General features: G+C 40.8%; 1 protein-coding gene across 1 annotated transcript in view; it reads right to left on the bottom strand.

The window, feature by feature from the left end:
• Window positions 1–25,006, bottom strand: part of SOS2 (SOS Ras/Rho guanine nucleotide exchange factor 2) — a 324,695-nt gene that overhangs the window by 142,814 nt on the left and 156,875 nt on the right. Inside the window, exons 7-11 of the mRNA XM_085627000.1 lie at window positions 20,036–20,146; window positions 16,611–16,709; window positions 14,801–14,928; window positions 8,537–9,192; window positions 6,647–6,728 (exon numbers count right to left, since the gene is read on the bottom strand). Of these exons, the coding sequence (XP_085483126.1) occupies window positions 6,647–6,728; window positions 8,537–9,192; window positions 14,801–14,928; window positions 16,611–16,709; window positions 20,036–20,146 (1,076 nt within the window). The remainder of the gene's footprint in view (window positions 1–6,646; window positions 6,729–8,536; window positions 9,193–14,800; window positions 14,929–16,610; window positions 16,710–20,035; window positions 20,147–25,006) is intronic.

The following is a 25,006-nucleotide window of genomic DNA, read 5'->3' as shown; positions in this document are numbered from 1 at the left end:
TTCACACACAGAGAGCTGCTGGAAAGGCATCTCCCTGTGTGTGCAAGCAATTCTGCTCCGCTTACAGCATGCAAAAGCATTTTCAGTGCACTCGCTTGCTGAAAGTGGAGCGTTTGCTGTGGCTTGGCAGGATACATACATATATGTCTACAGTGAACGATACTTACCCTGTAATCATCTGTTTGTGGCATGTAGTGCTGTAGAGTCATATCCTTAGCAAAGGTCTGCCATCTAGTGTTGGGCTCGGAAGTGTGCAAGTTATTTTTCTTAAAAGTCGTCTTTCGAGTCACAAGGTATAGTGACTCCTCTTCTTGCTTGTAGTGCGCAATGTCATAGACCCCACTGTTAGATTGTTCTCTGCTTGGTGGGTAAGGATGGAGAGAAAGGATAGTCTATCCTATGGAGATGACTATATAATAATGTAATGTGTGATGTATAAAAATGCAAACACAAGTCATCAGGATGGAGGGTGGGTGCATGTGAATCTACAGCACTAAACGCCACAAAACAGATGCTTACAGGGTAAGTAACATTCACCGTTTGATGGCATGTGTGGCTGTAGATACACATGCTTAGCATAGACTAAAAAGCAGTTCTACTTCAAAGCTGTGACTAGCTTATGTCCAGTGCATTTGTTTGAAATAATGTACGTAGTACTGCTTTACCAACATTTGCTTATTGTCTTGCTATAACATTTACACAGTAATGTTTGGAAAATGGTTGCAGTGTAGTCCACGTAGCTGCTTTACATATGTCAGCTATTGGAATATTCCCTAGAAATACCATAGAAGCCCCTTTTTTACTTGTAGAATGGGATTTTGGTGGGTAAGGAGGTGTCTTTTGGCTTTAGCATAGCATGTTTGGATACATTTTACTATCCAATGAGCAATAACTGATTTGGAAATTGTTTTCTCTTTATGTGGTTTGGAGAATGACACAAATAGTTGTTTTCCGGAAGGGTTGTGTCCTATCTATAAAGTACATCAGTGCTCTTAACTCTAATGTGTGTGATGCTCTTGCGTTTTACAATGCGTGTTAAAATAAAATCAGAATAAATATTGCTCGGTATAATTAAATACATCACCAGTGACTAATTTATATTTTCACAGTGGAAAGTACCTTTGTAACAATTAATTTCCATATAATACCAATGTTTAGACGATTTCCTGCCCAGGTATTGTGGGATCCTTTGGGCAAACCCCCATATGTGTTTACAAAATGAGGGAAAATACAAGCAATTCAATGAATTGAGCCATGTGAAATTGTGATACTACTTTAGGTAGAAATTTAGGATTAGATCTTAAAACTACTTTGTCCTTATGTATTTGGAAAAACTGTTCTTCCAGAGTTAGTGCTTGAATTTCTCCCACTCTTCTGAGTGAAGTAACTGCAATGAGAAAAGCAAATTCCCATGACAAAACCTGTACTGGACATGTGCACAGTGGTTCAAATGGTGGACCCATTAACCTTGTTAGCACAACATTAAGATTCCACACTGGTGTGGGTGGAGCTCTAGGTATACTCTTAAGGCCTTGTAGAAAAGTCTTAATTAGGGGATTCCAAATAGGGAAGTGTTCTCTCTATTTTGAAGGTATGCAGCTAGCCCTGTAAGATAAAGACACCAGGAGCCAGATTGCAAGAGAGATCTAGGCTTTGGGTGTCGTATCACTCATTGGTTTGGAGTGAGGAGGTCTTGTTGGTTGGGTAGTAGTTGATGTGGGGCTACTGACAACTCCAGTAGTGTTGTCTGCCTTAGTTTGTGAATTACAAATGGAAGTAGAGGGAGAGGTGGAAAAGTGTAAGCAAATATCCCTGACCAATTGATCCACAGTGCATTTGCCTTTGGACTTTAGGTGCTGGAGGCGAGGTTTTGCGATTTTGTATTCTGTGGTGTTACAAATAGGTCTATGTTCAGTTGTCCTCATTGGTGGAAGTATGAGTGTCAGACTTGAATGTTGAGTTTTCACTCGCAAACTTGTTGATGTGTCCTGCATAGGAGATCTGCCACGTCATTGTCCACTCCTGGTATGTACTATGCGAACAACTGAATGCTGTGTTGTAGGGCAAACTTCTAGATTGTTTGTGCTAGGAGAGACAGTTGTGGAGATCTGCCTGCCTCCCCTCCGTTTTCGCAGATAATACATGGCAGTCATGTTGTCTGTTTTGATTAAGACAACTTTGCCTCTGAGGTGAGGAAGGAATGCTTTTATCGCTATATGAACAGCTAGCAGCTCTAAGTCATTGATATGTAGAAGGGATTGACTGCGTGTCGAATGCCTTTATTGACCCTCTGCTTGAGACCATTGTTGCGTTAAGCATTGTTGTAGAGGGCGCACATTGAGTCTGGGATGAGTAAAGCATGAGTATGCATGATGTCATGGACCCTAGAAAATGCGTAACTGCTCTCACTGATTTTTGCGAGGCTGAAACTGAGAAACAAGGGTTTTGAAACTTTTTATTCTGTCTGCATTTGGTTAAGCTACTCTTGTTGGAAAATTTAGGATCGCTCCCAAGTAAGGTTGTACGTGGAGAGGATGCAGGTGTGATTTTACTGCATTGATTGTGTAAATACCAACTGGTGTAGTAAATATATTGTTGTCGGAGTGTGTTTCAAACATTTGTGATGTGTGTTGCTTTTGATAAGCCTGTCGTCTAGATATGGAAAAACACGTATGTTTGGTCTTAGCAAGTGAGTTGCCACTACTGCTAGACATTTGGTTAACAGCCCGGGGGCTGTGGTGACCCCGAACAGAAGCACTGAAAGAGTTGTCCGTTGAAAGCAAGCCTGAGGTATTGTTGTGTGCTGGGTGAACTGTAATGTGAAAATATGCATCTTTTAGGTCTAATGCAGTCATGAAGACTCCCTGTTGGAGAAGTGCTATGACGTCCTGAAGAGTGACCATATGAAAAGGTTGTGAAAGGATGTATCTGTTTAGAGGTCTGAGGTCTAGGATAGGTCATAGAGCTCCATACTTTTTGGGTATAAGGAAGAAAATGGAATATACCCATGTGCCCTGTTGTTGTAATGGCACTAGTTCTATTGCTCCTTTGTTCAGTAGAGCTTGAACTTCCTGTTTTAATAGCTTCTGATGGTCTGTTGATAATCTGTGGGTGGAAGGAGGAATTTTTGAAGGTGTTGACGTGAGCTCCAGACATAAACCATGCTGGCTAATATCTAACACCCATTGTTCAGATGTGATATTTATCCATGCGGGAAGGAATTGTTGTAGTATATCCCTGACAGGTGTTGTGTCATTGGAGGATGGTGGGCAAGTCGAGGCTTGGTGATGGTGGTTGAGGATTTGTTAAAACATCCTTTACCTCTGCCTCTATTATTGTTTCCTCTATAGGACCCCTATAGTATCCTCTAGGGAAGGATACTTAATTTTGTGTTTTATTTTAGGAGGGGGGTGTCTCTGTGGAGGTTGTTTTAGATCCTCAACGATAGGTGGAGCGACGAAAGGAACCACGTTGTGATTGAGTCTGAAGTGCTCCCACTGGCTTTTGTTGTTTCGTTGTCCGTCTTTATTTTTTCTAGGAGCGTATCCACCAGTGGCCCAAAAAGATGCTCTTCATTGAAAGGAAGGGCTAGTAAATTCTGTTGAAATTCTGTTTTGAAACCAGATACTCTTAGCCAGGCATGCAGTCTCAGTATAAGGCTTGTATTTATACCCCTAGCAGCTGTGTTAGCAGCATCAAGGGCACATTTTATATTTGCATTGGAGATAAGTTTTCCCTTTGATGCATATTTGGCATGCCCTTTCTTTCCTGTTCTTCTGGGAGGTTTTATAGAATTTCTTCCATTTTGTCCCAGAGTGCCCTATCATAGCGTGACAAAAGACCGATGGAGTTGACAATTTTCCAATGTTTGGATGACTGTGCTGCTACCATTTTCCCAACTGCGTTTATAAGTTAGGATCTCTTTGTCTGATGGGGGAGCTTCACCAGTGTCTTGAGAGTTTGCCCGTTTACGAGCAGAAGCCCCTATTAAAGAGTCGGATGCAAGTTGATTCTTAAGGTATGTAGGGTCTGCTGTGGAGGGTTTATATTTTTTTATTCAACCCTGGGAGTAATAATCCTAGATCTAACTGGGTCATTAACAGTGGCGGCTGGCATGTCCTGAGGGTGATGGGGAGGATGGAACATTAAAAACTTTTATTAGAACACTTACCTGCAGCGCAACGTCCTCCTCGATGGTCTTGTCTCCTCGAGGCAGGTAGGCTTCAATCTCACAAGTCATACTGGTGCTGCTCTCACCAGCATGAGAGCAGCGCCAGGATTGGTGAGAGCGACCTCTATCAGCGCTCAGAAGAGCACTGGAGGCTTTTGCTATCTCTAACTCAGCTGTCTTAAGACATCTGGGTTAGAGAGTTTTAAAGTATGCATGTGTGGCTGTACGTCGCAAGACTGCCAGCCAAAAATACATGTGCACTTTAAACTGAAGGTGCCCTGCTCTCTCTGCCACTGCCAGTTAGCAGCAGCCCACCTCCGTCCTGACCTCTAATTGGGACGCTGTAACAAAAAATAAAATGGTAATGAATGAACTTCATTACCATTTTATTTTTTGTCTCTGGGGGCATTTCAGTGGGACAACGCTTCTCTGCTCAAACAGAGGAGCCACCTATGGTCATTAAAAATATTTGTGGCATGTCTGAGCATTCTTTTCAGCATGGGAAGATACTGTGTGGAGCGTTGAGTAGAAGAAAGTTTCAAGCAGAAAGTAATCTTCTATTGCCTCAGTGTGTAGTGTTACTTCATGAAAATTAGTCACCCTACTAAGAAGGTCATGGTAAGTAGTGGGGTCATCATGAGGGGAGTGTTTGGATGGATAAAGATCAGGATCAGTATTATCTGGTGGGTCTGTGTCAAACGCCCCCCGTCTTCTTGTGGTGGTAATGAATGCTGGTCATCATCACCCCCATTCCCTATAAAAGAACGTAGTGATCCCTCTGGTGAATCTATAGGGTCATAGAATGGTGGCTGTTGTGGTTATCGAGTTAGTACATTTTTGCAAAAGGAATATCTATTGTGTCTTGAAACAAAAGTTCTCTTTTTGCTGGCTGTACATGTTCCTGAGGGGGCCTGGTGATAGTTCTTCCTGTATTAGTGTGAATCATTAAGTGTGTTAGCCGAGGATCCAGTTGCTGATGCAGTTGTACAAGTATTGGCTGTACAGTCTCTGGTGATTGTGCAACGGTCTTTTTTTTTTTCGGTTCCGACCTCAATTTATCTCCAGTAACTTTCAGTGCAGAGTGTTTCAGTTTATCTTTTTTGGTGCGAAGTCTCGTTGTTTTTTCAGATCCGAAGGTTTCTGTTCTGAAGGCGTGGTAGCTTTTGCTTTAGGTTTGTAAAGTCGGGTTGATTCCAATGCAAGGTGTTTCGGATTGAGGACTTGTGCTTTAGTCTGTTTCTTCGGAGCCGAAGGTAGACATTCTGGAATCAACTAGTCGATGCCGACCATGACCCATATGCAGTGGTGGCCCAACAGCAGACTTTTGGTGTGTTGGCTGTTTGGGTGGAGGCAGACGGGGCAAATTAGTCACAGTTTGGTGCCCTGGTGTGATGTTATCATGCTCTGCATAGGAGTCGGAGCTTGTTCTGGAGAGCAGTTACCATCATCTGCAGCTGATAGATGTGCCTCCATTTCTGTTTCCAGTTTCTCTGGCCTGTCTTCCATGCTGCATCAAGACATCTGTAGTCTTCTAGCTTTCCGATCTCAGAAAGTCATTTTTGATCGGAACGACCTGCAGGTGTTGCACGTTTCTTCTTGATGACCAGAAAATAAATGCCTTGAGTAAATCTGTGTGTGGAAATTGTGCGTGACATGAAGGACAACTTTTAAAAGGTGTCAATTCCATCACCCCTGTTGTTTTTTCACAAAGAACTTTGAAGAAAATGTCAGCCCGAAGGGTGCGATTGAATCAAGTCCCAATTGACGAATTTGACGTTAATCTAGTATTTCTAGAAACAGTGATAGAATCTCGATCGAAAACAATACTGACGGTAATAGAAAATATCCTAATAGCAGTGTCGACCGCAACAGAGGAGCACATTACTTACCCCGATGGCAGAAAAAAAAAAACAATCAAACAATGGAGTTGCTGACCATGCACACTACAAGCAAGAGGAGAAGTCACTATACCTCATAACTCAAAAAACTTGTTCGAAGAAAAACAACTTCCACACTTTTATTAACAAAAATTGAGCCATTAAAAGTAAATCTTTAATATAATTAGGAAACGGGTGTCAAATACAATAGTGAGGTGTAGGAGGAAAATATAGTACCAAGAGTGAATACGTCAGACAAGAAGGGGCTTTAAGCCCACAATGAGATAAGGCAACCATATCAAGGAGTGAGGATGGCTTTAATAGTCTTTTGAGGTGTAGTGGTAACTGCCTATGAAAGATGTGACAAAATAATAGACAATATTTAGTTTTGTTAACCTTTTGCAACGAGTACTGTGGTGTTCTCACTAAAACCCAACATAGCTACAGAACATAATTCTCTAGAGACATCACAAGATTTAATCCACATGTAACTAGAGATTAAAAATCAGATACTATTGCAATTTCTTTTTTGCTGTCTTAAGAGAAACATTCTATTTGATTCATGAATATAAGAATGGAATTGTGGAAGAATATTTACCTTTCAATCAACAAGCTGAGTAATTCCTGGGGCTTACAAAATGAGCGGTATGTAGTCAAGAAAGTGCGCACAAAATTAGGGTCTGAAAAGAAAATAATAGATTAAAAAAATATGACCGCTTTTTAGAGAAGGGCTTCAATGTCTAACTTTCAAAGCTAATACACAAGTACAAAGCTGTATTAAGGAGACCATAAAAATAATAAATGAAGAAAACCTGGCAATCAATTTCAAACCATACTATTATCTTAGAGTAGTAAAGAATGGCATGACTACAGTATTGAATTTTGAGCCAAGCACGCCAAGTTAAGGTATTTCCACTCTTTAACTTCTGTCAAGCAATGTGCGCAGCAAATTCGACTGAGCTAAAAAGAGAAAGCAACAGGCAGGGAGATCGACGGTAAATTCAATTAGGGTGGTAAAAAAAAATTGTATAGCCCATAGGTGGGGGTGTGAATCAACTGGACATGCCAGGGGGGTGCTCCCCACCTTCAAGACAAATCGAGGCAACTAGTGGGTAGATCCCTGTGCTGGGACTACACTGCTGAGGGTATCCAAGAGCATGGATCCACTACCAAGAGGTACTGTTGGAAAGGGAAGAGTGTCACTCTTCCAACTATACCTTTCCTGAGCAGATCTGAACTCGGCGGTCCGAACTGTGCCTCCGAGCATGGATCAAACTGAAAGCAGCTGATGGTTTCAGAGTCAGTGACTTGCGTGTCACTTAAATAGTAACAAATATTTACATTTTGGGCAAGGGAAGCTTTTTCCTTGCCACCTGAAGGGAAGGCATACACACTGGGAATGTGTTGTCAGACGCAGGTAACTCAACACATTACAAAATGTTCTCCAAAATTGCGCAAAAGGTGAAAAGCCTGTTCAGTCTGTGTGTTCCGTTTGCTTGCTCTTCCAATTACGCATCTTCTTTGCGCAGCCTCTTTCTCAACCTGCACCCTCCAACAGTCATCAGCTTTCCACCCACAGCCTGTCCTCCAAGCAAACCACTCTGGAAAAATTATCTGCCTCTTACAAGAAACCCCTCCCAAAAAGAGTCACTCTTTACCATTCCTATCACAGAGTTCAGCCACCCAAGCACCATTAACAAAATAGCCTTGTACATCCCACAGAAGTTTTCCCTTTCTCTTTCTACCTTCCTGCCACAACCAATCTTCAAAGACAAGCTCATTGTATCACTTAATAGACCCCCGTTGGAAGGCTGTCTCTCCCCCCAAGCCAATTCACTCCCTGACATGTGCAGCTTGCCTCTATCTATAACAAGTGTGCCTACTCTACCCTGCAGCCACCATCAGTCACCTACCTTCCGCCCTATACCTCTAACCTTTGGCCACCACTCCTTTAACAGCAGCTGAAATCTGCAGTCTTCCAGAGTCTGCACAAGGAGACGCCCAAGAACCTACCATTTGGCCTTCTGTCCATTTGTTCACCTCCCACAGCACACAAAAACTGTTAACATTTTTAAGGACCCAGATTGCAATTCAGACCTCTAAATAAAGTAAGATCGTTGTGAATGATACAGCATGTTACAAGTACTCTATGACTATCTACCCAAAATAATTACAATGTTCCCCCACAAACGGAAAGACATTTTTGCTGGAAATCAATTAAAACTACTACATTTTTTGATTTGCACATATCTCATCACATTATTATTTACATTATGCAGGAAGTCAACCGGCATTACAAATATTCCTGTACTCTTATGCAGTATTGTGAAATATATCCCTTAACATCAAAAATTGTAACATTGGGGGGGATAAAATCAGTCTGTAATATATTTTCCCCATACTAACATAAGTAAAGACTCAGTAAATCCCACTTTAATGTTAGTTGATTAAACATATTGTTCAAAACATATGCTTATGAAAATCATACCTGCATACATATGGTATGTAAGCCTTTCAATTAATTTATATACTGTTCCGCCTTTGATAATAGGGATTCCACCCCGGGCTTGTAGGTTGTCTTCAAACACAATGTTATCTTCAGAGTCTTCCTCTACAAACCGATACACCTCTGGACTGGGGAGGCGCAGGGGTTGTTCATTTTCCTCCTGTAATAACACTGAGTCAAGCATGCGATCGAGTGTACTGCGATACTGAAGAGAAATCAATGCAGCCATCCAGCTGTTTTTCTCTTCTGCACATTTGGCAGCAAACAGAATAGAATTTTCATCTTTTGAAACCAGTTCAAAAGCATGTTTGTAGTCACATGTGTCCTCCTTGTCATTAATTTGAATCTTCCTCATGATGAACTTCTCCTTCAGCCTGTACTCTGCACTGCTGTAGCCTGGGAGTCGGGACTGTCCATGGTTCGCTTTACAGCTTATCATTAAGCCATCAAATAGGAAGATGTGTCGCTCGTGCTTGGCTCCAACCCTCATCATTGTACCTTCCATGATGAACTCATTGCAGCATTGCCCAATGTCTTTTCCTTCCCACCCATCTATGTTCTTCTGGATCTCATTCATTTTTTTGATGGCAAGGTGTTTGCTTCTTGTCTGGCGACTGTAAAACCTCGAGATAGGGTCCCTGTAACGATCCCAAAAACAATCCTAGTTTTATGTTTTTATATGCTTCAGATTTCACAAAATGGTGACCAGATGAAACAACTGTTATTGGATTCCTAGATGTATAAACTTACACTGTGTAACAACCCAATTCACAATTCCAAAACATTTAAACTTAAAGCGTTTACATGACTAGAAGAATCACACCTTCTCAGCATTAGTAAGAACAAGAAATCAAAGCAAGTATGATAGAAAAAGACTGATTTTAACATTAGCTATGAACTCAAAATGCACAGATATGAGCATCAGGATTAAAATACAATTTAAGCAACCAGTGTATATCCTTTTTAATTTTGAAAGGCTATATAACTGACACTGCAGCAACGAAAAACTGAGATGCATATTAACTTAACATTGTGATAAATTGTAGGGTCGCATCAGGAGAATGCACCAGAGCAAAATAGACATTTGAGGTGTGGTGTGATAATCGGTTACAGAGTAGGACGGAAAGAAATATATTTCAGTGTAAACAAAAAAAGTTACTTACATGCAATATTGGTTGGCTAGCATTGATCTCTTTCATATATTTGCACAGGTGTATGAACAAACCTTAACATTTGTAATACTGTCAGAAAAATTTAAACTTTAAAAAGAAATGTATAGCAATTTCATTAAGGCCTAAATAGTACTTGTACCAAATGGCATAATTATGCCTGTGAAGGTACCAGTCCTCTGGCACCACATGCAACTACTTTTTTTCAGAAGTATCAGAGAAGACATGAAAAAAAATCGGGACAGACAGTAGAGGAGTGGGATTTTTTTTAAAACTTTTTTTTAAATCTAGCACAGGATCTTCCATAGTTTCACATACTATTTTAACAAGATCCCCAACAGAAATGCGTCATGGCCAGACAGTACCTGGTAGTGAGAATTAACTTTCGGACTTCCTGAAGAACACTCAATCTCTCTGATGGATATAGACCAAAACAAAGAAAGAATCCCTACAAAAGTTAAGGAAACCTCAATTGCACCACATACTTGCAGATCTTCTCCAGAACAATTTTGCTTGGGTCTTTTTTGCCCTTCTGGAAGGTGCAACGTCCTAATAAAGAAAGGGACTTGGTAGCAAATCCAATGAAAGTGACAATCCACTTAGGCATACTGTTTAGATGAGGTTTCTTTGGAAACTGACCCACAACCACAAACAAAAAAGGAAGTGTTCTGTGTTGAGAAATCATACCAATCTCAGTAGGAGGACATTTTGTATCGGAATATAAATATAACTGTCAAAAACACAAATGACTACACTTCAGGATTTCAAAACCCAGCCCAAGATTTGAAGTTCCAGACCATTGCATTCAAGGAGGTTGATCACAAATGCTCTGAAATTAGAGTATGTAACAACTGACTAGGACTTTCTAGTGATGTATCAGGGTAAAGGTGTTAGGTAACAATCTAAACTTCTGTAGTATACTACGAACAAAGGGACAGGTGGAAAGGTCTGTGCAACTTTCAATAGCAAGGAAACGAAATAGCCACCTCATCAGTCCCTGCAATGAAATATTGAACTGTGGTTGTGCACAGAGTTTTCTGTTATAAGACAAAATGCGAAAATAAGCCCATGTCATCATGACACATTTCAAGAACTGTTCAAGACTCACCTTCATGAACTACGGTATATTCACCTAGCAGTGAACAGCTCTACAGAAGGTGGGTTTCTGATGACTCTACTTTGCAGCACTTTGCATAAAAATAATAAATCTAAACCACAAGAAAGATATGTTCCAGAATCCAAAACCATAAGGTTAAAAAAAAGAGAGACTTGGCTCCTCGTCAGGTTCATGGCAATGTTTTTATTTTTCTAACTTCTTCCACTATCTGCCATAACATTAGAATGGTTTAAAGTCATCTCTTAGTCTTAAAACATCAAAGCTAAGCACCAAGTCTCTCAAATGGACCTCAGCATTTCGTTACTGATCAGCACCTCTGGTTCTCAATGGGCAACTTCCCACTGTTCCTGAATAGAGTCCTTTCTCCCAGGAAACCTCCAAACTTCGTGCATGTCCTCGCAGGTGACACCTGTACAGGGACATCCTCATTTATGCTAGCCTTGATTTTCAGGGTGAAACAGTCCCAGTCTCCTCTACAGCAGTACAGTAGCCCAGAGCAATAAGGATACATTAGAGGACTCAATGTAGCCATTGGGCATAGTAAAAGCAGCAGAAAGAGAGAGTAGGTGGAAGGACCAGAGGGCTCCCTCCACCCAATCCACGATGGCAGCTCCTCACTCATCAGCCAAGAAGAGAAACCATCCTAAGACTAAAGCGGCACAAGGCAATAACTCATCTGATCCCACCACTGATAGCATTACTGACCCTGTAAAAGAGAAGCAGCGCCAGATATCAGGAATCCACCTAGAAAGAAATGGTTGACACTCTGCATTTATAGCATTTGTTCTGAGCTTTTCGAACAAGGTAGGTATTCCAGGTCTTGTACCCGATTTAGATATAGTCTTTCTTCATATCGAAGTTGTTTTTCAAGATGGATTTGTGTTTATGTCCTTCTCTTGTCCCTGTTGAGATTTCCTAGGGCAACACTTCAACAGTGTGGTAAAGTGAGTAAGATGTAGGACAGAGCTAGAGAGCAATAAAGAGACTATATAGGATAGGTTGGTGCCATATTTCTCAGCCTGTTACTTAGCCCTGTCCGGTATCTACCAAAACCTGATCAAGATGTAAACAAATGTCACCAAACCCTTCCCAAAGAGAGTTTTCCCCCACTTATGCCGTCAGTGCCTTTTGTGAAATAGGACTGCATGCTTATTCGCTTCTTATAAAGATAACAAAGAATACATAATCTACACTTTTCTTACAACTTTTGAATCCATGACCTTTCATTTACAGCCATACATTTGGCTAATAGAAAATGTACTGAACTTTTTGCTAACAAATAGGAGTTGATGACGAAGGTCAACACATCTCTCAAAGATCAAATCTGTTAAATTACAGAGTTGTTGGCGGTGTTCAAGGATTCCTGTTCCGAGGCCTAGACCAGAGTGAGTGGGTCACTACTGAAAACTTTGCGGGCAGATGCCTGCAGATGGTTTATCAATAAGCTACTAAAAAAAGCTCAGTATGACATAAGGAGAAAAAAGTAGTTCTCTTCTGGGGTTCTAAGTCACAATGCCAAAGTTGGAACCTGAAAGAGGGCTGTTAGTGCACCTCTGAATGAAACCACTTTGGAAGTCTCTTAAAGCACACAACCAAACCTTATATACATTGAATACATTCTGGGAAAGTCTAACCTGATACTTGCCTCGGCTAATAGGTAAGTTAGAAGGAACTACTTAACACTATACAAGTCCAAACAAGAACTGCATCCTTGTAAAGGATCTGACTGCCTGTAGATCCCAACTTGTTTATGTAAAATGTGTACATTCTGTTGCCTGTCTGAACTAATACAATTTTTCAAAGAACATGAGCAAGAAAAGTTGAAAATCTACACCACATAGTTCTTGGGTCCAAGATAATGGTGTGTAGGTGGCATCCCTTCTTTCAGGAGTGCAGCACCACTAATAGAAAGATTGTCAAAACAGGAACCTTAATCACACTGAAAATATCCCTTCACCAACAGGATGTTGAGACATTGCTCAACCTACTTGAAAATAGGCCTCATTGTAATGAAGACACAGTCTTTTTTGTCATCTCCTCCTCTGAAACAAATGAACAAGCCACAAACAGCTTTGCCAAAGAAAATACCAAATTTTACAATTGGGGACAATCCCTTGGATGTGTGACCACCATGTTCTATTCAGGTATGAAGTCTGCTGAACAAAGACAATTCATATGTTCTTAAGAGAAGCAATATAAACTGTAGATGACTGAATAGCCTTTACGCAGTGCACTGAAAACAAAACACTAACAAATTACTTTCTGTCTCAAGGACATGGATTCCTTCCCCCTTTTTCAACTTCTGTATCTGGAGAAATAATGAAGGTATCACTCCTAAAATGGGTATGTTTCTTTGGGCTTTTTCCCCAAATTTCAGTTGGAACTTGCTAGACGTTCCTAGATGCTCCAGATCTACTCACTGGCAGCTTCTGGTGCATTTTAATCATGAGCTCTTTAATGAGAATTTTAACTTCTTATTTAATAATTATTATGTTTTCCTTGATACCTTCAGTGTTGATGGCATGCTCTCACTTACTGACTCATGGCTCTTGCCTTTCTCAGTGTGGCTTCTTCAGGGATAAGACATTGTGTCCTCAGATACAGTTCTAGTTCTTTCTTCCTACGCTGTTCTAATACTCAGTCTTGACAATATTCTCATACACATCTTCATAGACAAACAATTCCATTGCTTAAATTGACACAAACTCTGGAGCTAGAAACTCTTTAAAGAGTGTTCCCATTGTGTGATCTGCCATCTTGCTTTCTTGACAATTGTTTAAAGGGGGCTGGATTCACGATGTAGTGTAGATCTCTCTCTCTCATACTCAACAGTTACATGTGTATTAGTTGTATATGGCTTGAATAGTCAAGAACAGCTGGTATCTTGGGCTCAGTGAGCACTATTCCGGAATTTATCAGACAACATTCTGCTATTTTCAAACACATTTGACATTTATTCTATTACATACAGAGACCAATCCTATCTCTTTCATTTCAAAATCTTATTTACACTATAATCTGTGGCAACTTTCAATTCTTGCGATGTTTTCAAATCAAGAATGAGGTGCCCGATGCATTTTGGGAAAAATCCCTTCTTCAGGGGCTTCTCTAAACAAAAAAACAATCCTATGGCAATTTGGTAATTTTCACAACAAAAAACGCTCCATTGTTATAATATATTAATTTATAAATTATTAATTTGAATACTGTGCTAAGATGTAATTCCCTATTTTGTGATTAATAAATGGTGCCAAGCGCCACCGAATTCAAACGAAAGCATCCATCAGCCAATTCCACATGCTCAATGATGGAGTGCCATCGCGTACGTGTTCAAATACGTCCTCTGTGCAGATAGGATACCCAATCAAAGAAACTAAAGTTGAAGAAATTGAAAAAGCCTACATACTTGTTTGTTTACCGTTTAATCCTCATTTGTGTCCCACTAGTCTAGACCGACCGTGAACCAAGTTGGCTCCTTGCTCCTACGGTTGTACGCAATTTTACCACGTGAAGACTTTGTCTTCCGTGATAGACAGAGAAGAGGGACTCTCCATGCTATCCAATTTGTAGTGCAAGTATGGCCACCACCTAATACGGAGTCTTATAGTTAATTCATCTGTGCGTAAACCACTCTGTGCTGGATGTGGTATCTGACATCTTCACTATTCTATGATTAAACTACGAAAGACCTACTTCTTCATGATTTCTAGACCATTGCAAACAGCGAATTTATATATGGTGCACCTCAATAATGGGATAAATATCAAGGACAGACAAGAGAGACAGAATTAAGTGTACATTTTTGCCATCTATTAACAGATGGAACGTTCTTAATTTTTGTCAGTGCAACAGATGTCCTTGACATGCGACAAATATTTACATTTTATTTAACATATCCTGAAAATGTTATTATAGTTGCCCGTTTAAATGTACAAGAGAAGAGCTTAAGGGCAGCCTTACCCAGGTCTGCGTCGAGGCGAGTGCTTATTGTAAATTCGATCCATGCTTCCTCTGAGGTTTAAAAGAGCTGTTATGGCTTGTTTAAGACACTCTCTGTCTTCTTCATCTTCACTGCGATCTTGCAATTGCTAATAAAACATTTGGAAATAAGTGATATTTAATTAACAACTTATTCACAGTACAAAATTGCATACTACTGCATAATGAAAACAAAGCCTAAATGGCTATTAGAAAAAATACTGAGTTGTGTTAAGGTTGATCGTGGATACAAAACTGCGAACTTAACCTTTGATCCGTTTACAAGTAGTATTTGTTCAGGAATACTAGTAGTCTTCACCTAAAGCAATGCTGAAAGATAATTGCAGAATCATATTTCAATGTTAATTTTAAAAAAAAACATTTTGTCACACTTGGGACTGTTAGTGGACTGCTAGAGGACCTTGGAAATACATCAAACTCCTTTTGAACTACGATAAACAGGCCTCAAAACAATCATGGATGCTAAGAAAAGGAAGCCCTCTGGCGAGTGAACTCCTCTTCTGCTCTTTGCTGTCCACCCTTGCCTGAGTATGATGAAACCCTCTGACTTTGCTTAACAGAAAGTTATTTTCAAGTGATACACTTATGTTTCTAACACACTGAGGAAAGAAAGTATGAAGCGATAGCGTCACACTGACCACTTAATTGCAGGACCTTCTTTGTGGGCTATGAAAAGGCTGGAAAAGCACAAAGAAACTGGGTAGTTTATTCATCTCCTATTACGAGAGTGACTTTGGAGAAATGGCACAAACTGAAAACCAAGCTTGGCTTGCTTCATTTCTGACTCCTTTTACCCACAATCGTGAGAACGCAGAATTCAGGCCTGGCCTTAACAGGAATGCTTACAAGGGGTGAAGAGATGCTGGCTACCTCGTACTGAGCTCACTGTTTAGAGGAGGGAAAATAACCTGAGGTTCTTAAAAAGGAAATTAAATCTTTCAGAACCTGAAATTATCTATGTTTCCAAGCATGTCACTAGCCCTGCACCTGGGGGTCAAGAGGGGGGCATCTCAAGACATGACTATCTTGAGCAATGGATCAAAGATGGGGACCAGCCAGCTGAAATGTGTCCGATAAGCACTTTACAAACTAATATTGACAGCATCTCCACTAGGTAAGAGGTGCTGGGAGGGGGAACAAAGTAGACATATCACAGGCAAATAATAGAAATTTATAAATGAAAAGGTTCACATTTCAATCCATAATGTCAAAGATAAATAGAGCTTTCATAACATCCTACTGTACCTGTAAGTCACCCCAGAAAAAGTATCATAATGGAATCACTACTTGTTGAAAGCGTTTGGGTGCTGCAGGTTAACCTGACTCATCGTTTGTGGCAGATACTGGACAGCAGTTATCACAGCTGTCAATGCAATGTTTAAGCACCAAATCCCCCACAACTCGAGGTGATACTGCTTGGAATGCTTTTCTACAAGAATCTTGGGAAATGGCGATCCTCTCTCATATTACATACAATTCATTTTTAACAGATAAGCATACAAATGTGAAAATCAAATGCTGGGGCAACCAAATCGATATTTCACATTGTTATATTAACAAAACATGCAATCCAAAGTGCAAGAACAAACCAGTTTAATTCAACAACAGAAGCACTGAGAGGGATCCTATGTGTGCTGGAATGGTCTATCAGAGCTGAGGATGATTCTACTGCAACACACATTCAATGAAGGTAAAACACTAACCCGGCTTTGCATATGTAACCCAGGATTTAAAACAATGGAAAAGGTTTTGCGTGTTTGCTGCATCATACCTGTAATACTTCGAAGTAGTGCAAACAGTGATAAACCGGGACCAGCATGAGTCTTGGGAGTATATATTGGACAGCTTCCTTAAAGCCTTCAGAAATCGACTAACAAGATAAAAGAATTGATATATTGAATTATCGAAAATTCAGGGAAAAGGCAGTCTTCATAGATGTAACACATGTATAATGAGGTAAAGCAAAAAAAAAAGTTACTGCTATGCTTATTTTAACTTTGTAGAAATATGAGGTCTTATCTGAACATTTCTTGACGCCGAGGTTGCTGGCTTTATATTTCAGATCAGAAAACCATAAAGGAGCATTAACAGCCATTTCGGGCTGAGGGTATCGGCAACCGTTGTCATTTCTAAATTTCAAAGGCATACATTACAAAAAGGTTGCGTAAGCACTTTGTAAAGGACATATTTACATGATGGTGACAAACCACAATATTTCATCATGTTAAACTAAACTTATATTTCATGACAGAATCCCTCTGTCTTAGGAACACACACCACATGAATCTAAACAATTTAGTTATTCATTGACATATTAGAAAAGCAATCTTTGTATTCTAGCAAAACAGCTAACACGTGTTTCGTTGCCTCTTAGGATAGTAACCATGAGAAACAATAACGACTGCATACTAAAACATACGTGAGTGAGGCGTTGTTGGAATCGTGGGTCATTCTAATTAAAGAAGGGTGGTCTCACCAAAAAACACATTCCCATCGCAGGTGTTACTGGTAATGGTATAAAACTGATAATTCCTTAAATGTATATTTACATGGTAGTGACACCTCAGTAATTCATCATGTTAAAGTAAACTCATATTTCATGAACAATTTCCCAGTGTTTGAGCATACAAATTACTTGACATCTAAAAACTTTGATAATTTGTTGTCAATCCAACCAAGCAATCTTTTTCAGCCGGAAAGAACAGCAAGCATGTGTTTCGTCCCGTCATAGGATAGTAAATTTGCATAATATTAAAAAATGTACGCAAGTGAGAGAGGATTTGCCGGAATAGAGGGACATCCTAATTTAAAACAAAATGTTCAACATAATTTATGTACCTGCATCACTCGGAGTATAAAGGAGGGTTGTAGTACTTTCGAGGAATATAGTCGCAGCCATCTTTGGCTGAATAAAGTGACAGCGTCTATTGACTAATTAGTCAAATAAAATATACATGGTTGTTACTGAATTGAAAATACAAATATGTGTAAGCAGTATAGACCTTTAAGGAAAGATTGATTTTCGACCATCACAACTAACATCTGGGTTAGAGCACCCTCCTTTAATTAAGCATTTGACAATTGTATATTACTTGTGTGGATGTGCAACAATAGGATTTCCACTGCTACCATTATAATAGTTTGCACTTTGTTAAGTAATAATTCCTCCTGAGCATTAAATCCTTGTCTAAGCTGGCAAAAATGCCAAGTGTTCTTTGCACTTAAAACAGGAGCAAAATATGTTCATTTACCCGTGTTGTGAATTAAGCTACCAGAAAATAGGAATCCAAGAATAATCCTAGTATGAATATGCATATTTTGATATTTTTGAGCACCCAGTGACGGGTCTTAGCCCTGGAACTACACCGTCTCCACTATAACTTTATGTGCACTAAGGATAGTGTCCTCCTTTACAGCAGAGTTCCTACTGGATTCTGTCTGTAGATCCGTGCAGTAATAGGTGTCTCCTCATTTCACTCTTGTGCCATCTGAAGACTTCCTGAGTCCAATAGCAGTTGGACACGGAGGTTTGTGTATGGAACACCTAGAAACACTCACCATTAGGTAGTTTCAGATTCGAGGCTCACCAGGGGTCAGAAAGGATTTCCCATCATGGTGGGGAGAGCAGATGGAGATAAACATCTAAAACCAGCAGAAAGTGCTGAAAATCTATTTTATATTTTAATACTATTTACATACAATTGTTGTTGCATTATTACCACGTCAGAAGGAAAGAATGCAAGGTGGGCCGAGGTGCATCTTTGAGTCTGGAAGAAAGTCCGCCATAACACCTTGAATTGGAGTGCATTCATAAACCTAGAATGGAGATGACACTTAGGGCCCCAGACCCACTGCAGAAACTATTCACGAGTACACAGCCTTCCAGAGACAAGCCTTTTGGCACGCTGACCTGGCAAATGCCTTTAGTGATGTTTCTCCTTTCAAGCACAAGACTTTGTGGTCCTAGATGGGCAACTTTTCGAGATCGGCGACAATCACAGTACTTAAAGGGACCATGTGCTAAAGGCGGCGCCGTGGACCCTCGTTTTGTTTACAGTAGCTGGGCCATTTCTTTTGTAGTTACTTATTTCTGAGAAATCCTGAACTTTCCTAGAATTTCTTCATTCCTATATACTCCCAAATTGCGCTTTATGACTTTGTCAATTGCTTTCCTTTTCTAGATTTTTTACACATCTGCAGGGCCACATTTTTTTTAATAAAGCTCCAAAAATGTCAAACAAAAACTGTGGAGTAAAAAAAATAGTGAATGAGGACAGCCAATAAAACACGAGAAGAGGATTAAAATTAGTAGCTTTATGAAATAGTTGACCAATCGAGTCCAGTCAGGAAAAAGAGGGAGGGAAAATCTCTGTGTTCCATGATTCACCAGCTTAGTGCAGTTTGAACTGTTTTGTGCGTGAGAAGCAGCTGTTTTGTTGTGATATTATGAATGCATTATGAGTGGTTCAAAGCCTGGGCTTCTGTACTCGTTTGAGCCTAATGAATTTTAATTAGTAGCTTGACACTTCCAGTTGGAGGCTATTTTGCTGTTGACCGGCTCCTGCTGAACGCTTGCTGCACTCACACAGGTTTTCCAGCTTTCTTTGCATTTCTATTTATGAAAAGTACTAAGCCCCAAATGTTCCTGATTTTTGATCCTTTGGGCCTGCTGGCATTCCCTCCCGATTCCCCTAACCATATCTCCCGTGAGGACAGTTTCGACACTGCTGTCCAGTCAGGCCTAACGAGGGATGTTCAGAGAGGACTTGTGTAGTAGCCGGATGTGTTGTAAGGCCACTGGCAGACTGAATAGACCGAGACTTACAAATTCAACATATTGGCTAGATTAACTAGATAAATATGGTATTGTAAACATACACACAAAAACACATGGCTGCATTCAATAAATTACATATAGAGGGCATTATCTGATAAACCAGCTGTTTTATGAAACCAAATTCACTAGCTACAGAATTGTAACCTTATGTAACACACTGGTGGCTAACTCACAACGGATGGATTAAAGTATAGTTTCCGGTATGTCCTTTTAAAAATGACCCAATAAGTATTGCTATGACAAAAGTTGGTATGTAATAAGAAATTAAAGGCTTCTGCTCCCAACATCTCCAGACATCGAAAAATACAGCAAATAATAGTAATAATGCAGTTGTTTCTGTTCTATTTTCTAACACTCACCTGAAAGTGTAGGGCAACGACTTGTTTAGCCATAAGGGTATTCAAATGTTCTTGGAATTTCGGAGACAGAATGTCCTGTGACAAGGTCTCATATGGATCAAACGCTTGTTCCTAATACAAGGAGGCACCAAAGTTGTCAGCATTATGTTTCAACAAATTTTTTTAACAGAATCATAAAAATAAAAAAACGCAACAGATATTGGTATTCATGCTTTACTATTTATCAGTATACTGAGCTAATTCAAGAGCATTCCTTGAATTTCATTCTACGGTTTTCCATTGTAAACACCCATACGGTTAACTGCATTGATTCAACGCCTGTAGAGCGTATTAGTCCTGCACAATTAACCTGGTCTGAAAAGAGTTGTTCTTGGGTTGTTTCATGGTGCTAATATATTCAGGACTACACTGTCTTCTCCTGATGTAATGCGCTGTGGAAGGTCTTGGATCCGGGATTCCACCCGAGTCAGTTACTCCGTGGCTGGCGAAGGAGGAGGAATCTCGCTCCGTCTTGTTTTGTGATAATAAAGGTGTACATTACTCTTCAACAGTGTGAGAGCAAAGCAGAGTGTGAAGGGTGGAAAAATCACATGAAGAAAGCAAAACAGAGCCGGGGGGTAGACAACGCACAATAAAGGAGGAAAACTGAGCGTGTGTGTTGTGCAAGGGGAGTAACATACGAGGGAGAGAGCAATAGGAGGCAAGGATAGCACATGTGCGAGAGAGCAACAGGAAGGGCAGAGGGTATCGGGAGGAAAAGCACAAAGTGGAGAGCTGGAAAACACATGACAGTGGAGTGCTTAACCAAACAAGCATTGGCATAGCCAACAGGCCTCGCCTTTGGGACCTTATAAGTGTTTAGTTATCCAGCACAATATCCTTGGTGCAACATCATTAACTGTTGCATTAATAAACTCTTATAAGGTCCCAAAGGCGAGACCTATTGGCTATGCCAATGCTTGTTTTGTGTCTGGAAGTGAGCTTTTTTTCACAAGGTGCTGAACTTGTGAATACAGTTAGAAGTGTGATGTGAGCATTGTTTCATACTTGTGCCTACACAAGGAGTAAAAGTTACAGGACTGTCCACTTTGTCTCCTGATGACAGCTGCATGTATTATAATGGGGCCTCTTGGAATCACTCCAGACTTTTAGAACTGCTATCACCCACGTAATGCACCATATCGCAAAACTGATAGCCGCCTCTCAAACCCCTTGGGGGAATCTTTAAAGCACATCAGAGCCGAGATTACGCGTGGGGTTTCCGAACCCAACAATAAGGAAGCCTCTGGGTGGAGCGGGGCCTTCTATGGTGATTTAATGCCATCTCCGCGCCCTCTTGAAATACAATTCGGTCTTATTTTACTGTCATGCGCACTAGCTCGTGCTGCAGCAGGCACACTCGGCGCGAGATTAATTACTGCTGCTGGAATGTAATGGACATGACGTCATGCTGAACTCTGCAATTTTTATTTTTGTTCCGTGCGGCCCTCGGTATGAGCCTAAACAAGCCCGCGAGTGGTGGGCGTGCGCGCTGTAAGGAATGCAGCTGCCATTGTGCCTGCCGCTGCACACGTGAAAGTTAAAGCTAATTGCAAACCTGATGCAGAACAGATGGCACCCAGCGCGCTCCCGAGACTCCTATGCCATGGGAGTGAAAGTTTTGAGGAAAGGCGGGACATGCACCCGTCTTTGGCCATTTGCGTGCTTTCAATTATTGAAAGCCACACACAAAGGCCAATGGGATGTGTGGGAGGAGGCACATCCACACGGAAAGGATGGTATTGAAGCCATCCTCCATGGGGCGGGCTCACAAGAGGGGCAAGCCGTCAAATAAGAGGCAAGCAAATACGAGTACATATGCATTGAAATACGAATATAGTCAAGGAATGGTAAGTAATGGGCGGGCTGTAAGCCCACTGTAAGCTTATGACATCTTTTGCAACCACACAGCTTGCACGATCTGGTGAAAGATGTAAAAATGGTCACTGGAAGCTGCTCGATCATAGACACAGATAGTGAGTGACTGGGCAATTTAAGTCAGCTAATTGGCTGAAGCACAATTACCTCTATGGTTACCTCATCACAGTAATGAAGCTGCAGGTTTCTCAGTTGTGCACATTATTGGCATTTGCTTAAGGGGTAGGGTGTAACCAGTGTCCCAACTACTTCTTGCAGTGTCTGATGCATGTCAAACAGAGTCCTTACTGCACTTCACAGCCCTCCAAGTCTGGTGGGAAATTGACTCTTCAGGAGAACCACTGTTCTTGGTACCATCACTTCCCGGGCCCACCCTGGCTAAAACGCCTCTTAAAAGAGAGGGAGTGGGGGCAGGGGCTAGAACACGTCTAGCAGTAAAACAGTCCAAGTAATCCACCCTTCCAGGGGACAGCCCAGTTGGCTTCCCCAAAGCAGTACAGCAACCAAACTGGCAATAGAGAAAAGGCAGAATATTGGAATAGCTAATCCTGGGCAGAGAGGCGAGTGCAGACAGAGAGATAAAAGCCAGAAGCATGGAGCTTCCATTTGTCCTATTGACCGGGATGAACAGCCAGGGTGGCTCTTCTTCTTGGTTCCAGATTCTAAGTCCGTCTTCTGCCTCTTCCTTCAAATTCCAGCTAAGTTCTGATTCCCAGGAGCTGGGAATCCCTCAACAGTGGGTGGTGATGCTTCTCAAGCCGCCTGATTACCATCAAATTGAGCACAACGAGCCAGGGTGTCTCAATAGAGATCTACATTAGAGGCCCCAGCTGTACAGGGCCTAACAATCGGAATGTAAGAGGGAATGCCAGTTCACCCTCTCTCTCTTTAGAAGTTGAGATCCATAGTACTACATCCTTTGTCCCAGCTCTCCCAACTGAGCTCAGAAGAACTCCACATATCATTCCTGCAGCAGAATTATCCAGAATGCTTAAATGAGCAGAACAAAATACATTTGATGTAGCAGAGATGTCCACTTTACTAGAATTCTTATTTGGGACATTGATAATATACATCTTTTGTTCACCAAGAAAACAGATTTCTACCATGCAGTTAAAACAACAAACCTGGAACCACTGAACTCATTAAACAACTATCCAATATGTAGTGGCTACAAATGTACAAGAGAACACCCATCATGAATTCTTCAAGTTACTTAACATCAAGAGCTTTTAATTCAAAACACTGCAGTTCGTCATAGCTATTCGGAACTCAACAAATCTCTATCAAGTACCGAAAGAAGGCTGGGAGGAAAATATTAATGTATTCCACACGAACACTGAAAAGAATATCTGCATTTTAAGAGGATTTTTAGACAGTAAACACAGGAGAGACAGCCATCTTGCACAGGTATGGATATAAGTTTATATCTGCCTACTCTTCCAGGTAAAAGATTATTCCAAACAATGGCTTGAAAACGAAGATTAAGCTCATGGTTGACATCCTAATGCCCCGCATGGTCTGCAAAGTGAACACAACTGAGGAGATGTGGGATGAGTCGCCCTTCCCTCTGACAATGAAGAAGGAAACTAAAGAGGCCTTTTTTTGCATCAGTCCTACATAAATAGACAAAGGGGAAATAAGCTATGCAATCTCTCAGACACAAACACGCTCTATTGGGAACCACCAATCTGTATATTCTTCTAGTGTACTGCTATAAGGTACATAGTCCCTCAAATTACACTATGCACTTCAAAATTCATAGCATCTGTGGCAGAAAATAAGGGTCCTTGGATTAGGAGATTAGACAAATATATATCTAGAAAACCAGTTGCTAGGCAAGTTGAAAGGCCTGTACCCCAGATATACTTGATCACTGCCACCAAACAAGGTTGTTAATAGTGGGTCCTAAGAGTTGTGGGCACATTCTGGTGCACGTCTTGCCCAGAAGTGTTTAGCATTCAGCTTGAAAGCAATAGTCAATAAAAACAGTGAACGTGTATTAAGGGGCTCATTACACAACCCCCATGAACCTGAAAAACACCAACAGAGTCATAATTAGAAAAGGGAGGCAAACTGGACCAGGCCAGGAGAACATTCGACCCAACAACGTACATATAAATCTAGAAACAAAACCAATATCAGGATCTATAAACCTGGTTATTTGTTTTTTTATTCCTCCATAGCAAGGGGGCTTCTCTATCTAAAATAGCACCCTATCCCAATGTAAGAAGAAATCCTCATCATGCATCCTGGGTTAGTCTATCACCACCAGCACAAAACTCAAAAGGGAACCAGTCAATCAAGATAAATAAATGCCAGGCAATACAGATTTGAATCTGTGGGTAGTATATCTAACAACTATCCCCTCTTATTCTGGCCCATCCTCCAAGTTATCTCTCCTGAGATCGACCTGGTGTCAACAGGAACCATTATAAACTTCTGAATCAACTATGCTATTTCACTATACCCTAGCCCGACCAAACATCAATGCTAATTTCCTGAAGTGGTTGTGAACATTGGCAAGTCACTAGAAAGCACTAAGATGGCATTTTCCTATCTTGAAATGACCACCTTAGCTCCACAACCAATAGCAAAAGCAGTTTTAAGACACGCTGCCTAACCTACAAATATAGCCACAAGAAGATAAAGTAAACATGAACAACAAAGTACATCTCTCGCAAGGATACTACATGCACTCACGCAACAAAATCCTCCACCGATTGCCTGAATATTTAACAGCGGCAAAGAAGGCAGACACTTTAATGCAGAGGTCTTAATGGTTTATTGCTCTGACCACCCTAAAGCAAAATGTTTTGAAGTAGCCTGCCCCTCACACTTTCTTCAGCAATGATTGGGAGGTTAGGACGGACAGGGCTAAGCACAGGGTGCTGGGCTTACGAGATCATGTCAGGAGTACTTTTTCCATAGCTCTTAATCCACACTACATGTGAGACTTCTGAAATAGCAAATGCATCAAACGAAACAAGTAAATGACCCACAAATAACCTGGACCCCAATGCAACTGCACCTTCTGCGCAAACAATAACGGAG

This window comes from Triturus cristatus, chromosome 9 (assembly GCF_964204655.1).
Source record: "Triturus cristatus chromosome 9, aTriCri1.1, whole genome shotgun sequence".
Lineage (NCBI taxonomy): Eukaryota > Metazoa > Chordata > Amphibia > Caudata > Salamandridae > Triturus > Triturus cristatus.
This window is presented reverse-complemented; position numbering and strand designations above follow the sequence as displayed.